Source organism: Chionomys nivalis, chromosome 11 (genome assembly GCF_950005125.1).
Source record: "Chionomys nivalis chromosome 11, mChiNiv1.1, whole genome shotgun sequence".
NCBI lineage: Eukaryota > Metazoa > Chordata > Mammalia > Rodentia > Cricetidae > Chionomys > Chionomys nivalis.
The window spans coordinates 37,976,633-37,993,217 of NC_080096.1; the positions used below are offsets into that span (position 1 = coordinate 37,976,633).

At 34.9% G+C, this 16,585-nt stretch overlaps 1 protein-coding gene across 3 annotated transcripts in view; it reads right to left on the minus strand.

Moving 5' to 3' along the window:
• Positions 1–16,585, minus strand: part of Faf1 (Fas associated factor 1) — a 310,745-nt gene that overhangs the window by 196,325 nt on the left and 97,835 nt on the right. For all 3 annotated transcript variants that reach the window (XM_057784436.1, XM_057784435.1, XM_057784434.1), the window contains one exon: positions 3,861–3,966. In XM_057784436.1, the coding sequence (XP_057640419.1) occupies positions 3,861–3,966 (106 nt within the window). The remainder of the gene's footprint in view (positions 1–3,860; positions 3,967–16,585) is intronic.

Sequence of the window (16,585 nt, forward strand, 5' to 3'; positions counted from 1 at the left end):
AATTGGCTTCCCACTTAATCCTCAGTTTGTATAACATGGTGCCAGTGGTGAAATGTGCTACTTGCTCCTGTAAGATATGGCTCTGTAGGCTGTCAATTTTCCCCTTTCATTCCCATTAAGAACTAAATCAACATTAATAAGAATAGTGAGAATTCTGGGGTAAAGTGAAACTTGGAAGAGGATTTAAATAATTCCAATAGCTATTCATCACACTTCTTGCTGTAATAGATAAGTCATACTGCATGATTATACACTAAAAAGACTTAGATTTCTTATCTTTGTTATTTCAGGTCAGGTGTCTGTTTCTTAAATTTGTATGACACCTTAAAAAAAAAAGTAGATATTTGCCTAACAGAAGCTTTTGCAATAATAAGGCAGACAACAAAGAATCAGTTTCCAAGAAAGAGTTGGCTTGATTTCAGGGACTTTATATCCTTTTCCACACCTGGGCTTAGGATCTGCAGAGGCAAATCAGTCTTTTTCTCCCCTTGGTTTAGCCCACCCCAAGTGCATTTTAAACCAGATTTTTAAATTCCTAGAATCGTTACAATGACTTGTTTAAAACTGCCATTCTCAAGAGTAGGAAACTGGTTAAAAGACAGGCTTGCTTAAATTTTTAAGGAATTTTAGTATTTTAAAGTGCAATTAGTATCCAATTTAAGGTGCAAATTGATAGAGAATAGGGGCTGTCAAATGTCATTAGAATATTGATAACTATGAGGTATTATGTTACCATAAAAAATAAGAATTTTACTTATAACCACTTACAACTCTTTCCATCTTAACCTATCTTTAGAGGCTACTGCTATATCCTAATGTAGAATATGTGAGTGGAAAGATTTGAAAAGATCTTAAAACAAAAATGAAATCAAAACCCAACCCCTCACCTGGCATCCAGAGGAAAGCATGACACTACTGTGAGGGATGCAACGGCTTGGAGGCTGGGAGGCAGGCCGGGCAAACACTTGTCAGTGCATCGCCACCAGCCCCCAGGATTCTGACTGCGTCTTAGCACTAGTCTCCAAAGCAGTGATTGCAAAATGTATTTTGTTCAGTTAATAGTCACAATTAGTGCCCATTTAAGTCTTAATCATTTAATAATTTTTCTAAGTAAAAAAAAATTGTAAAAGCTTTCTTTTTAAAAAATTCAAGACTTTCAAAACATTAAGAGTGTTTTTAGATAGAAAATAAAAATTATTTATTCTATTAGAAAAATGATCAGATCAGATATTTTCAATCTATCCTTTCAACTTTATAAATTATAGTGCTCACGATTTATTTTGTGGCTTACTACTGAAAGAAGATTCCTGAAATTGGTGACAGAGATTAATTTAAAATTTAGAATATATAACATCAATAAGCTTTCTCATTAAAAACAAACTACTAGTCTTAACACAGAGCTACGAACTATTTCAGGACTGTACTTCTCTCTTACAACTGAACTGCTTTATAGTAAGCTGAGCAGGAAAGGCATGGTGGTTTGCCAGCGTCCACAAGAGCACTTTCCTTCCTGACACCAGCCTCAGCACCAGTTCCCACAGGACTCAAAAAAAGCCAGGGAGCTATGCGCAGCCAGTACTCCACAGTCTTGCTCAAAGTTACACAAAATAAAGCAGCCTGTGTGCAATTGTCTACTACGAAAAAGCAATATTCATTAGGCGCAACATTTTTTCTTAAAAACCAGTGTTTCAAAATATTATTTTAAATTCATTTTTAAAATTAAAAAAAAGAAAAGGAAGAAAAACTATTATCCTTAATACATAAGATTTGTCATTAAAAATGTTTCTGGAACATTTTTTTTAAGATATTTAAAACATGATAAGAAAAAAATTTCAATGTGTTCAAGTCCTTGACACTTAAAATGTATTTGATAATCTAAATAATATGCCAGAGAACAGTTTCAGCCAACTGTGGCACGCAATGGCACATTTACAGAATCTTAAATTTTCTTTTAATAATTGATGTAGTCATTTTGAATCATTCTGCATAGGATATCAGGTGTGAGCAGATTGCATTAACACTGCTTAAACATTTCAACTTGTCAGTATGGCCAACTCGATTTCGGAAATATTTGCAGTATTTTCCCATCGAAACAGTAATAAAGGCAAAATAAATATATGCCACTACTTTATAATCACCGAACATTAATGAATATTTTATGTCTTTTTAAATCTCCCTGTTTAATTTAAAAGGGTGAAATTAAGTCTCCTCACTGCAATATGCCAATTATCTGTAAATCAAACAATAACTTGGCCATTATGCTCCTTTTTGTTAATATAAGAGAAGCTAATTTGAAAACACTGAGTGGCATTTTTAGGTTATCAGCTTCATAGAACTTTCTGCCCTCTTGTGGGAAAAAGTGGAAACACACTCAAGTTAGTTAAACTAGCAATGTAAAGAGGGTTTTTTATCCAAAAAGAAAGTGATTCCTATACTTATCATACATTATGCTCCTCTTCAAATAAAAAATAAATAAATAAACCAACAGTGAAATTTACCTCTTATCTTGCTTTATTACTTAAGTGGAGTTACTCTGAAGCTAAATTTCCTTGTTTAATTAAATGTTCACATATGCAATTTAGATTTTATTGTCAAAGATTCTATAATAACTCTGACATAGAGCTATATTTCAATTTTAGAGCAAAAACGACTTCTCAAGAAATTAAAATTTTAAATGTAGAGCTTAGAATACCCATTATAAAGACTAAAAATGAACTGCAACATATGAGCACGAAATTCCAGAAAATTCAAAAATAAAATAGATGAATTTAGAAATCAGATAAAAGGTTGAATGTTAATGCTTAGTTATATAATAGCTATTCAAGTGATTAATGAAGAAAATAAACAGAAAAAGGGGCTCTGTGACAAATTCAAAAGATAAAATTCATTAATCAAACATGTAAAAAAGGGAATTTGGTAGTCTAGCCATTACCAAAACATTTTGCCTAATTCTAAAAAATTATTTGTTTTTTCAAGATAAATTTTAATTATTTTAAACACTATGGTCTTAAATTTCTATGTAGCAATTCAAGATCTAGTATGATCTAGTCTTTTAAAATTCAGTAGTAAAAAAAGTGTAAGTTTTATAAACTATGAAGGGTAATATGAAATAGTCACTATTTTAATGTTTCTAAGCATGAAAATCCTGTCAAAGCCTCTTCACTCCCCTAAGGAGAGAAATCATTGGCATTTAGATGGGTGGGGCCAAAGAAATATCAAGAAGGTGCCTTTCTCTCATAGGTATCTTCTCTCTCTCTCTCTCTCTCTCTCTCTCTCTCTCTCTCTCTCTCTCTCTCTCTCTCTCTCTCTCTCTCTCTCTCTCTCTCCCCCCCACCCCCAAACAGTGGCCCTTTGAGCCAAACTGAAGAAAATAGACAAAATTAACAGACTCCTTTGGAATACTGCCCAAAGCTAGAACTGAGCTGCTTAAGAAAAGCCTCTTCAAATTCCTGTTTAAAACAGAAGCATATGATATAAATGCAGGACACATTTGAGAGGGACCTTTCAAGCAAACAGAAACACATTCAACAATGAATGCTGGCAACAATTTCCAAATTAATAGTTTTAATAATCACTATAAAACCATGAACTATTTCGGGTAACACTGGACTGCTTGCAGGCAGAGTTTGAAGCAGATGTTTTAACAATTATCAAGAGTCCCACTTACAACATTCATATTTCTAGGTCAAGGCATTTAGTGTATCTACAGTAAGCATTGATACTCCAGTTAATTAAAATTAAAAAAACCCAATAATGAAACATACAGAGAGTTTCTACCAGAACAGATAAGCCCTCTCTAACAGGGTCAACATTAGCTATAATGAGCTACCTTTATTCCATAGCTGTGAGACAGAACTCACCTCTTGAACGGTACTGCTTCCTGAGAAGTTCAGGTTGTACTCCCGCTGGACTTCTCGGTGGGTGATGATCAGCATGAAGTTTTGATTTAATGATTCCTGCAGGGCACTGAAAGGGTTGAAAAAAAAAAAGAAAAAAAATCAAGGAACTCAGAGATGAACATGTTCTAGCTTGCTTCACAGCTAGCTGCAAAAACCCCAGGAGGATCCTAACCTCCACATAGGCATGTCCGGGCCCAATGTTATCATCTTCTCACTCCTAAAGGCAAGAGAGCATGCTGAGAACAACCAAGGGGAGCTAACCTGTTAACTCCTTCTCTACCAAGGTTTTTCAAAACTTCTATTGTAAAGACTTCAAATACTGCACACTTTCTACAAACATTGTTGTCTATTTTCTTATTTCTCCAAGAGAATCAATTGTCTAATTGTCAAATGATATTCAATATCTATTAAAATATTCATTTAAATGTACTGAAAGACTGATTCAATTATAATGAAAAAGCTGTCTAGAACAGAACTATAAAACTATTGTTTATACTTACAAATATTGTATAAAAATAGAAAATGTGTTTTCAGCAAAAATTCAGAAGGTACTGAAATCTACAGAATTGTAATTGCTACACCAAAATTCTTTCAAAATAATCATACTTTCACATAGGAATCAGCTATATAGAATTCAGGAAAATGAGACTTCAAAGCAACACACTCAAAATCCTAGGTAAAGTTCCCAAACATTAGAAAAGTGTAAAATGCACAAAAATATGTGTAATCAGCTATATAAATTAAGAAATATAAATGATTCTATTTTATGTCAATATTAAGAAACATGATCTTTATCAATAATTTAATAAAAATCTATTGCTATAAAGTTCAAATCATCTGCACTGCCTATTCTAGCTGTAATTTTGCCATGGCTTACTTAGGGCCTCAGAAAATATTCTGAGTATGCTCCATTGCTCTGGCCTACGTGACTTCTCTGACAATCTTTGATAAACACACACAAAATAAAGATTAGGATTAGGCATTTAATCTGCCCACCCTATTGTCAGCCAAAGAGTTCTGGGAATATTAGCAGAAAAAAAATACAAAGGAAGCAAAAATATCATAAAATATTACTAATAAATTTAAAAAAAAACTTATACTCAACTAAAATACATTTGTTGACGCAAGGATATTTGTTACTATATCTTTAGCACTTAAGCAAAACACCAGGTACACTGCAGATATTTGCTTACTAATAAACAAGTTGTGAATTTGCACAAGGTAAGAGTCGTATCTATCCATCTTTGTCTTTCAACCAACAAGGTCACATGACTATTAATCTAGCTAGAGCATTCATTCATTTATATAAAAGCAGCATTAGGCAATGCCTTGCAAAGGAATTCAATCTAAATAAAAATACACAGTTCTTTGAAAACTTAGTCTAATAAGGATACACATACATCACTGACAGTAGAACTGAAATAAAAGTTCAATGAAAACTGAGACCAATGTACTTAACTTTGCCCTTGGTTGAGGAGTAAAAAAATCCATGAGGAGAAAAAGTGATCCATACCAAGAAGACACACACAAGTTAAAATTCAAATAGGATCTTAGAACTAAACACTCAGAATACACAATTGTGGGGGTGGGGTCAACACACAACTTTTGACATAGTTTGTTGTATACCAATCTATAATTAAAATATTCTAGTTTCTAGATAAATAATAAGGGAAAAAACAAAAAAATATGGTCCTTGTTTCCATGAAACTTATATTTCTGGTAAACGGGGCAAAGATCAAGTAAATGTAATGTAATCTTAGAGAGTGCTATGTCCCATTAAGAAAATGAAACAGATCAGAAGACACAAGTTAACAGAGGGTAGGAGAATTCATAAACAGAACAGCTGGGAAAGGCATCTCCAAGGAAAAAGCATAGACACTGAGGTTAGCACAATACAAAGGCGATCAGCAAAGGTTCAATCACACAGATTCTCATAGTTAACTGTACAGGAAAGTCACTGGATGGGGGGTGTTAAAGAGGAAACTACTAAGAGATGACTTCTAGTTCTGTCTTTGCAAGATTTCTTTCTGTGCTCTAACTATGGAGAGAAAGACTAGAGATGGGGGGATGAGGAATAGATTAATTCATGGCAGAAGTGAGGAAAGGAGAAATGGCAAGAATGTTAAATACAGAATACAGGTTAGAGGTCGAAGAAGATGGACAATTTACTGATGAAGAGAAAAAATACAACCCTAAGATTTCCAGTCTCAGCAAATAATAGGATGGAATTTTATGTGAAAAAAAAACAAACAGGTAGGAAAAAATTGAGAGTGAAGTTTTAGATAGATTAAGCTTGACTGCATATTAGACACACAAAAAGAAATTTCAGTGTTACATACAATACAACTGAATGTAAACCCCAAAGCCAGGTAAAAGGTGAGCGCAGAACTTACACAGTGGAGGTATAAATATCAGAGCTCAAAGTCATCCTCAGTAACAAGGCAAGTCTGAAGCCAGCCAGGGCTATGGGTGGCTCCACTCTCTCTCAGAAAATAAAACAAAAAACTAAGACAATAGACACAAAATGGCCAGTTAAGAGCTGAAAAGTCAAAAGCATGCAGGCATATGGGAGACATGTGGCTTTGTGCCAAATGACATCATGTGAAGAAGATACTAAGAGAAAAACAGAAAAATCAAGATGGAACCCTAGAATATTCCAACAACTAAATCAAAGCTTAAAGAAGATTAATGATAAAGAAAAATCAATAAAGACCAGTATAAAACAGCAAATAAAGTAACTGTTTCAGCAGAAAAGTGGCTTCAGTCATGCAGAGACAGACATCTGAACATTCCACTCAAATAGGAAAGAATATACCTTCTTCTCTGCAGCTCATGGAACCTTCTCGAAAATAGACCACATACTCGGTAACAAAGCAAACTTACACAGTTACAAAAAAATATCGGTAACCACCTGTGTCTTATCAGATCACCATGGATTAAAGTTAGAATTCAACAACAATGCTATCCCCAGAAAGCCTATGAACTCATGGAAACTGGACAGTCAACTACTAAACCACACCTGGATCAAGGAAGAAATAAAGAAAGAAATTAAAGTCTTTCTTGAATTCAATGAAAACGAAGACTCAACATACTCAAACCTATGGGACACTATGAAAGCAGTGCTAAGAGGAAAGTTCATAGCATTAAGTGCCCACTTAAAGAAAACGGAGAAAGCACACATTGGAGACTTAATAGCCCACCTGAAAGCTTTAGAAAAAAAAGAAGCAGACTCACCTAGGAGAAGTAGAAGACTGGAAATAATCAAATTGAGGGCTGAAATCAACAAAATAGAAACACAGAAAACAATCCAAAGAATCAATGAAACAAAAAGCTGGTTCTTGGAGAAAATCAAAAAGATTGATAAACCCCTATCCAAAGTAATCAAACGGCGGAGAGAGAATACGCAAATTAACAAAATCAGAAACGAAAAGGGAGACATAACCACAGACACAGAGGAAATTCAGAGAATCATTAGATCTTACTACAAAAACCTGTATGCCACAAAATTGGAAAATGTAAAAGAAATGGACACTTTTTTAGATAAGTACCATATACCAAAGTTAAACCAGGACCAGGTGAACAATCTAAATAGACCTGTTAGTCGCGAAGAATTAGAAGTTGTTATAAAAAACCTCCCCACCAAAAATGCCCAGGTCCAGACGGCTTCAATGCAGAATTCTACCAGAACTTCCAAGAAGACCTAATACCTATACTCCTTAATGTATTTCACAATATAGAAACAGAGAAGTCATTGCCAAATTCCTTTTATGAAGCTGCAGTTACTCTGATACCAAAACCACACAAAGACACAACCAAGAAAGAGAACTACAGGCCAATCTCACTCATGAACATCGACGCAAAAATACTCAATAAAATACTGGCAAACTGAATCCAAGAACACATTAGAAAAATTATCCATTATGATCAAGTAGGCTTCATCCCAGAGATGCAGGGCTGGTTCAACATACGAAAATCTATCAATGTAATCCACCATATAAATAAACTGAAAGAAAAAAACCATATGATCATTTCATTAGATGCTGAAAAAGCATTTGACAAAATTCAACATCCCTTTATGATAAAGGTCTTAGAGAGATTAGGAATACAAGGGTCGTACCTAAGTATAATAAAAGCTATTTATAGCAAGCCGTCAGCTAACATCAAATTAAATGGAGAGAAACTCAAAGCTATTCCACTAAAATCAGGAACACGACAAGGTTGTCCACTCTCTCCATACCTCTTTAATATAGTGCTTGAAATTCTAGCAATAGCAATAAGACAACATAAAGGTATCAAAGGGATTCAAATTGGAAAGGAAGAAGTTAAACTTTCATTATTTGCAGACGATATGATAGTGTACATAAGCGACCCTAAAAACTCCAGCAAAGAACTCCTTCAGCTGATAAACACTTTTAGTAGTGTTGCAGGATACAAGATCAATTCCAAAAAATCAGTTGCCCTCCTATACACAAAGGATAAGGAAGCAGAGATGGAAATCAGAGAAGCATCACCCTTCACGATAGCCACAAATAGCATAAAATATCTTGGGGTAACTCTAACCAAGGAAGTGAAGGATCTATTTGACAAGAACTTTAAGTCTTTGAAGAAGGAAATTGAGGAGGATACCAGAAAATGGAAGGATCTCCCTTGCTCTTGGATTGGGAGGATCAACATAGTAAAAATGGCAATTCTACCAAGGGCAATTTATAGTTTCAATGCAATCCCCATTAAAATCCTATCAAAATTCTTCACAGATCTTGAGAGGACAATAATCAACTTTATATGGAGAAACAAAAAACCCAGGATAGCCAAAACAATCTTATATAATAAAGGATCGTCTGGAGGCATTACCATCCCTGACTTCAAACTCTATTACAGAGCTTCAGTATTGAAAACAGCTTGGTATTGGCATAAAAACAGAGAAGTCGATCAATGGAACCGAGTAGAAGACCCTGATTTTAACCCACAAACATATGAACACCTAATTTTTGATAAAGGAGCTAAAAGTATTCAATGGAAAAAAGAGAGCATCTTCAACAAATGGTGCTGGCAGAATTGGTTGGCAACCTGTAGAAGAATAAAAATAGATCCATATCTATCGCCATATACAAAACTCAAGTCCAAATGGATTAAAGACCTCAATATTAGTCTGAACACACTGAACCCGATAGAAGAAAAAGTGGGAAGTACTCTACAACATATGGGTACAGGAGATCACTTCCTACGTTTATCCCCAGCAGCACAGACATTAAGGACAACATTGAATAAATGGGACCTCCTAAAACTGAGTAGCTTCTATAAAGCAAAGGACACTGTCACTAAGACAAAAAGGCAACCCCACTGACTGGGAGAAGATCTTCACCAACCCTGCAACAGACAAAGGTCTGATCTTCAAAATATATAAAGAACTCAAGAAGCTAGACTTTAAAATGCTAATTAACCCAGTAAAAAAAAATGGGGCACTGAACTGAACAGAGAATTCTCAACAGAAGAAATTCAAATGGCCAAAAGACACTTAAGGTCATGCTCAACCTCCTTAGCGATAAGGGAAATGCAAATTAAAACAACTTTGAGATACCATCTTACACCTGTCAGAATGGCTAAAATCAAAAACACCAATGATAGCCTTTGCTGGAGAGGTTGTGGAGAAAGGGGCACACTCATTCATTGCTGGTGGGAATGCAAACTTGTGCAACCACTTTGGAAATCAGTGTGGCGATTTCTCAGGAAATTTGGGATCAACCTACCCCAAGATCCAGTAATACCACTATTGGGAATATACCCAAGAGATGCCCTATCAAATGACAAAAGTATCTGTTCAACTATGTTCATAGCAGCATTGTTTGTAATAGCCAAAACCTGGAAACAACCTAGATGCCCTTCAATGGAGGAATGGATGAAGAAAGTGTGGAATATATACATATTAGAGTACTACTCAGCGGTAAAAAACAATGACTTCTCGAATTTTGCGTGCAAATGGATGGAAATAGAAAACACTATCCTGAGTGAGGTATCCCAGACCCAAAAAGAGGAACATGGGATGTACTCACTCATAATCGGTTTCTAGCCATAAATAAAGAACATTGAGCATATAATTTGTGATCCTAGAGAAGCTAAATAAGAAAGTGAACCCAAAGAAAATCGTATAGTCATCTGCCTGGAGAGGGGAAGTAGACAAGATTGCAGGGCAAAAACTGGGAACTTGCGGGTGAGGTGGCATGGGGCAAAGGGGAAATGGGATGAGAAACGTGAGAAGGGGAGGATGGGAGGCGCTTGGGGGATTGGGATGGTTGGGATATAGGAAGGGTGGATACGGGAGCAGCGAAGTATATATCCTAACTAAGGGAGCCATCTTAGGGTTGGCAAGAGACTTGACTCTAGAGGGGTTCGCAGGTGTCCAGGGAGATGTCCCCAGCTGGTACCTTGGGCAACTGAGGAGAGGGAACCTGAAATGACCCTATCCTATACTGATGAATATCTTACATATCACCTTAGAACCTTCATCTGGCGATGGATTGAGTTAGAGACAGAGACTCAATTTGGAGCAACGGTCTGAGCTCTTAAGGTCCAAATGAGGAGCAGAAGGAGGGAGAACATGAGCAAGGAAATCAGGACCACGAGGGATGCACCCACCCACTGTGACAGTGGAACTGATTAATTGGGAGCCCACCAAGGCCAGCTGGTCTGGGACTGAATAAGCAGTTGAAACTGGACTCTCTGAGCATGGCGGACAATGAAGGCTGATGAGACGCCAAGGACAATGGCACTAGGTTTAGATCCTAATACATGAACTGGCTTTGTGGGAGCTTAGCCTGTTTAGACACTCAACTTCCTGGATGTAGATAGAAGACCTTCGTCTTCCCGCAGGGCAGGGAATTTGGACTGCTCTTCAGTATCGAGAGGGAGGGGGAATGGTGTGGGGGGAGGAGAAGAGGAGTGGGGATAGGGGGAGGGAAGTGGGGGGAGGGGGCAATATTTGGGAGGAGGGGAGGGAAATGGGAAATGGGGAGCAGGTGGAAATTTTAATTAAAAAAGAATAAAAACAAAAAAAAAACACTTAAATTGACCATAGATGCTTTCAACAGAAGCTAACATATGAACTAAGAGTGTTTTGTATTTGGAGAGGTTTTTAGGTTTTTGTTTTGTTGTGTTTGTCTGTTTTAAAACAGGGTGGAAAAGTTGTAAAGAATGTATTGTCAGGTTTAAATAATCTGAAAGTGTTACCTGAGCAAAACTCTATTTAACTGATAAATCCAGCAAAATAAGTTGGAACCTCAGTCACTGCATCTAGGAACAATTATCCCCTTACCAGTGTCTTGTAATAGGTAGATGAGTCAGTCATAATTAGGTCTATGCAGACTCTAGCAGTCACTCTTTAAGATACCAAGTTATTCACTTCAACTCTGGACCATTAAATTCTAAGGAAGATTGTCAACCAAAACGAACAGTATAAAATAATGCAATGGTTTTAATTAGTATGTTTTCTCTTCAATTTAAAAGGTAAAAGCAAATAGGTAAACTTTATTTTTATTTAAAAATATTTTATGTACGGTCCCAGAAGATACCATGCAAGAAAGCCCAAGAGACTTTAACCCTACACAAAGAACTACAGGCAACTTAGGAATGTTGGGAGGAAAAAAAGAGCACACTAATTGATCATCCAATACATAAATATAAGCTGCATTATACAGGCTGAGCAGGGGTTTAGGGAAAATTTATATGCACAGTCACATGCTCACTCTCACAGAAAGGGGCAGGGGGACAAAGCAGGTTTTATTTAGGAATACTTATGTGCATACAACCACATATATGTAATAATAATAAAAGGGGGGCTATGAATTTGAAAGAATGCAAAAAGGAGTATATGGAGGGTTTGGGAGGAGGAAAGGTTGGGAGAAATAACTAATTATATTATAATCTTAAAAATAAAAGGAATTATTTTAAAATATAGTCAATTTATGAGGGGAATGTATGTACCATGACACATACATCTAGTTCAGAGAACAATCTGAAGAAATGGGCTCTTTCCTTCCACCATGAGGGTCCAGGGAGTAAACTCCGGTCCTCAATCAAGCTCTTTGCCTACTAAGCTATCTAACTAGCCTCCCAACAGGCAAACTTTTCAAGAACAGTACAAATGTGAGCTCAATGAAAGAAATGAAATCATATATTCTCTATTTATTGGGTTTCCCCATTTTGATTTTTCTTTCAGTTGGGCTATCTGTACTTATCAAGAAAGACAGGTTTTGATTTTTACAACTAAAACTATTAGTCTTTGCTCTAGCTGACAGACTAAAATTGCTTACCATGTAGTCAGAACGGTCAGTATCTGTCGGAGGTAGTGACTGTTTCCAAAGATCAAAACAGTAAAATTAAATGAGAGCTAATCATATTAAACACCTAATAGGCAACATAATAAACATGTTTTTATATATCCTATTATAATTACTTAATTCATTAATTAACTTTCCTTTAAGAGCCAGCATCACTACATTGTCTGGGTTTAGCTCAAAACTCCTAGGCTCAAGTGATCCCCCTGCCTCAGCCTATCTAATAGTTGGGGTTAAAGGAAGAAGTAACTGCACCCAACTACTTTAATACTCGGGAGAAGAGAGTAGTGTATAAGAGGAAACTCTACAAACATGGTAACCAATTCCCCCCAAAGTCTCAGTGTTATAACTAAGCATCAGTATCTAAGTTAGTAATATAGGTGTCAGAACAATTTTGTCAAAATCTATTTACTCTTCTTGGTCCAAAACTCTCCAGCTTCTTCTTTCAATACAAGATTATTTCTAGAATGAGCTCATTCCAACATAATTACACTGCAGGAGACAGAAAGTTACCTTAAGATAACTGCCTTTTAATGAATGCTAATATCATGTTAATACACTGACTTAATTTAAACATTGTTACACTCTTCTTCACTTTTTTTTCAAGAAGAAAATCATGCAAAAATAAATTTTAGTACACAAACCCCTATAATAAATCTGAGGCTCTAATACAGGCATTTTATACAGGTAAACATAGAATGCCATGTATTGTTGGTAATTACTAATAAAACTAAAACCGGCAAAAAATGAATGAATGAATGAATGAATGAATGAATGAATGAATGAATTGATGATAGTCCTTACTGTCTTGCTAATTTCTTTTACATTCAGAGAGCACATCCACAAGTCAGAAAATAAGTTCAAGGATACTTAAACAGTGATTTTTTTTCAAGGTTAACTAAAGGGTGCATTTTAATATAAAAACAACATTTGAGGGTGAGATCTTTCTGCAGACAATTGCTTTGACAATTCTGAATCTGATTTCTCATGTCCCAAACCACTGAAAAGAAAACCAACTCCTGAAAGTGGTCCTCCGACCACCACATGTGTGAGCTACGTTAAATATGCACAGACAGGTATACAAAAGTGACTCTATTTCCATCCCCTTTAAAGAACCATCATTTAATCACCAGACAGCTACAAAGCAGTTATTAATTGCTAAAGAAAAGAATGACTTCTTTCCTACCAATCAGTAACAGTGTCATGTCTTAGGTTGCCATTAGTAGGCACCATGTCGTCAATCAAGAATAGTATCAGTCATCAAAGGATCCTCTCAGTAATCCCTTCCTTCCAGAATCCCCTCTGAAAGTCTTCAGTATGCAAAGTTATTCAGTTATTCTAAATCATAGCCTGCCTATCGAGTGTGAAAAGATCGAAAGAAAAACACTTGCCGTTTTAAGTTATAAATCCACCAAAATCAAACTAGAAAAGATAATTTCACTTCAGGGCTTTTAGAATTAAATGTTCATGTCCTCCCCCAACATTCAGGTTGAAACTTTAACTTCTAGTATGATACATAGTATTTGAAGATGGGTGCTATCTGGCATAATTACATTTAGATGAAGCTATGAGGGTACCATGATTGGACTAGCATTCTTACAAGGTAACTAAGAAAGTAGAGCTCTATTTCTTTTCTATCATTAAGACATTGCAAGAATGTCTTGTCAAGCCAAGATGAAGCCCTCACTAGGAAGTGAGTCTGTTGGTGCCTTCATCTTGGACTTCTCCCAACCTCCATGAGGACAAAAAGTATCCATTCGTGCTTAAGTCACCCAGTGAGTCACACTCTGTGACAACACCCCAGTTGGTAAGGTGAAATCTTCACAGTTTCTGTATCAAGTTTAACCATCTTACCAGTGCTTGTGTAATATTGTAGCCACCATTTTTCCAACCAAATGTACTCAGAGAAAAAATGCAATATACTTCTAATCAGTCTACATGAAAATTCGGAGTTTGTTGTCATTTCTGCTTAAAATATTATATGTCTAACAACACCTCTACACTGATAGTAGGAAAAGTATACTTTCTACATTAGTTGTGTATGTTATTAGGATAAGTATTGACACCAATACAGACACTGAAGGTTCTGTTGTGTAAACAGGGTATATCTTTTCTTGAGCTGAATATTTAAATACATATACACAGGCAGACATATGTGTATGTGTGTATATAAAAGCTTTGTATCCATTTACATTAAATTTTGTTTTTTAAACATGATCTAATGACTGAATCAGGAACAGTAACTTATCTAATTTACCATGAATTTTTATAATACAATGTTTATCATTTTAGAGAAATATAATTTGTATCTTTCTAAACATTAAGATTTTTCTTTTGTCTTTTTAATATTTTGTGATCTACAATTACTTCTTTTCATTTGAGATACATCAGATTTTGAATTAAAAAGACAAACACATGGCAATTTAAATTTCCATTCTAAACTTAAGAGTCATATGAGCTCTTGTCAACAAAAGACCAAATTTACTATAATTATGGATTATTTACACTAAAACAAAATAAGAAATCAATATGTAAATGTAATGTTTGTTGTAGCTAATGCAGCCAGCAATGACAGATTAGGTTCAAATAGCAATCAGTTTGAAAATCTGGCACATATGTAAATGAGCTAAGGCCTTGATGTTTACATATGATTGTATTTCATTGAGGATTTTAAAATTGTCTTGGGAAGAGCATAAAAAATAAAATGTTAATCTTTCCACTATAAATATGACTTGAGCTATTATCATAACCAAAACTAGGTTTTGCTTCTGTCCAGCTAAACTAACATGATACTAACAATTCTGAGCCGAAGATGACATCATTCTTAATTAGCACTCTGCTACAGTTGTTAACATCTCAAAGACACCATGCTATCATCACCACAAGCTCTGCAACAATCTCAAAACCATGTTTAACAGAGCTTGGCCTCTTAGTCTGCAGCTACTTTTAATTGCTTTCTTTGTCGGCAATTAAATACGTCTAGATAAACAAACATTTCATTTTACATAATTCCTAATAACATTTTTCAAGATAATTTCAAAGTCCAGATAGCCTTATGCCTATAATTACTGTTTATCAATACAGTAATATATTGGGTTCTACAAAATGTCTCAATCAAAATATATAAGATTAATCAAAACATGGTAATTAGTGGTGATATTGATATACTGTGATCTACACCAAGGACAAAATAGCAAAATTGTATAACTATAATTCCATTAGTTAAGGAAAAACATAAAGAAAAAATTTGCAGTGTATTGATTTTCTTGCTTTGTTAATCAGTAAGCAACATTCTGAATGTCTATTAAATAAGTTCCCGTCACAAAGACTTTAGACCTGCAGCTCTTTCTCAAAGTGTGATGCTAACAAGCAAATCTCTGTAGTCACCAACCTATCAATAGGCAGTAAACTGTCTAAATGGATTTGGTACATCACCCCAATTAGATGTGCTGGGATCACCATTGATGCTTTAATTGGGAACAAGTTTGTTTCTCATCAAGATTGTCAACTGCTGAAAATGAACCACTTTTAAAGGACTTCTTATCAAAAATATTTACCAATCCAATACTTTAAAATATTACTTTAAAAAGTATAATAATAATGTTAATTAAAATTAAACTTATGTTCTTAAAATACATTTATTTATTTATACATAAATAAAATCGATTTATTCCTAAGGAGTGACAAGCTATTTTAAAAATCATATCAAATCATGCATTATTCTGACTGTAACACTAATTTCTTAAAATATTTCCTAAAACATCATCTGTGAAAGCAAAGGTCGAGGAATGTGATCAATATGACTGATTCTTTGAAACTGGCATTTTGGTCTATTTTCTTAACAGTTTCATATGTGTTTGATTGAGTTGTTCAAATCTACAGCTTATAAAATCAGTAAAGAAATCTGATAATTATAAATATCTTTCTTTACTATTTTGCCAAAATTTGCTGAATTGAACACACAGTCCACAATCAATGCATATTCTTGGAAAATTGTTCCTCCGTGTATCTGCCTTAAAATGAAGCTAAAGTATTATTAACATTATTAAGCTACATTCTTTTAGGTAATATTAGCCTGGAAAACTTAAGACATATTTTCCTCTTCCTTTATTTTCTATTTTCTCTGATTACCTTAAAACAATTTTTGAAGATCCAAATTTAAAATTTCTGTTTTAGTTTTTTGGTTTGTTGTTGCTGTTTTGTTGCTATGAAGTCTTCCATCTCTGCTCCTAAGACATGAGCTAAAAAGATTGCAGGCATACACTACCACACCTGGCCAAGAAATCTGTTTTTAGTAAAGAAATGTAATTCTATCTCATTTATAGATGTTGTTAATATACTTGATTTGTTCGGTCA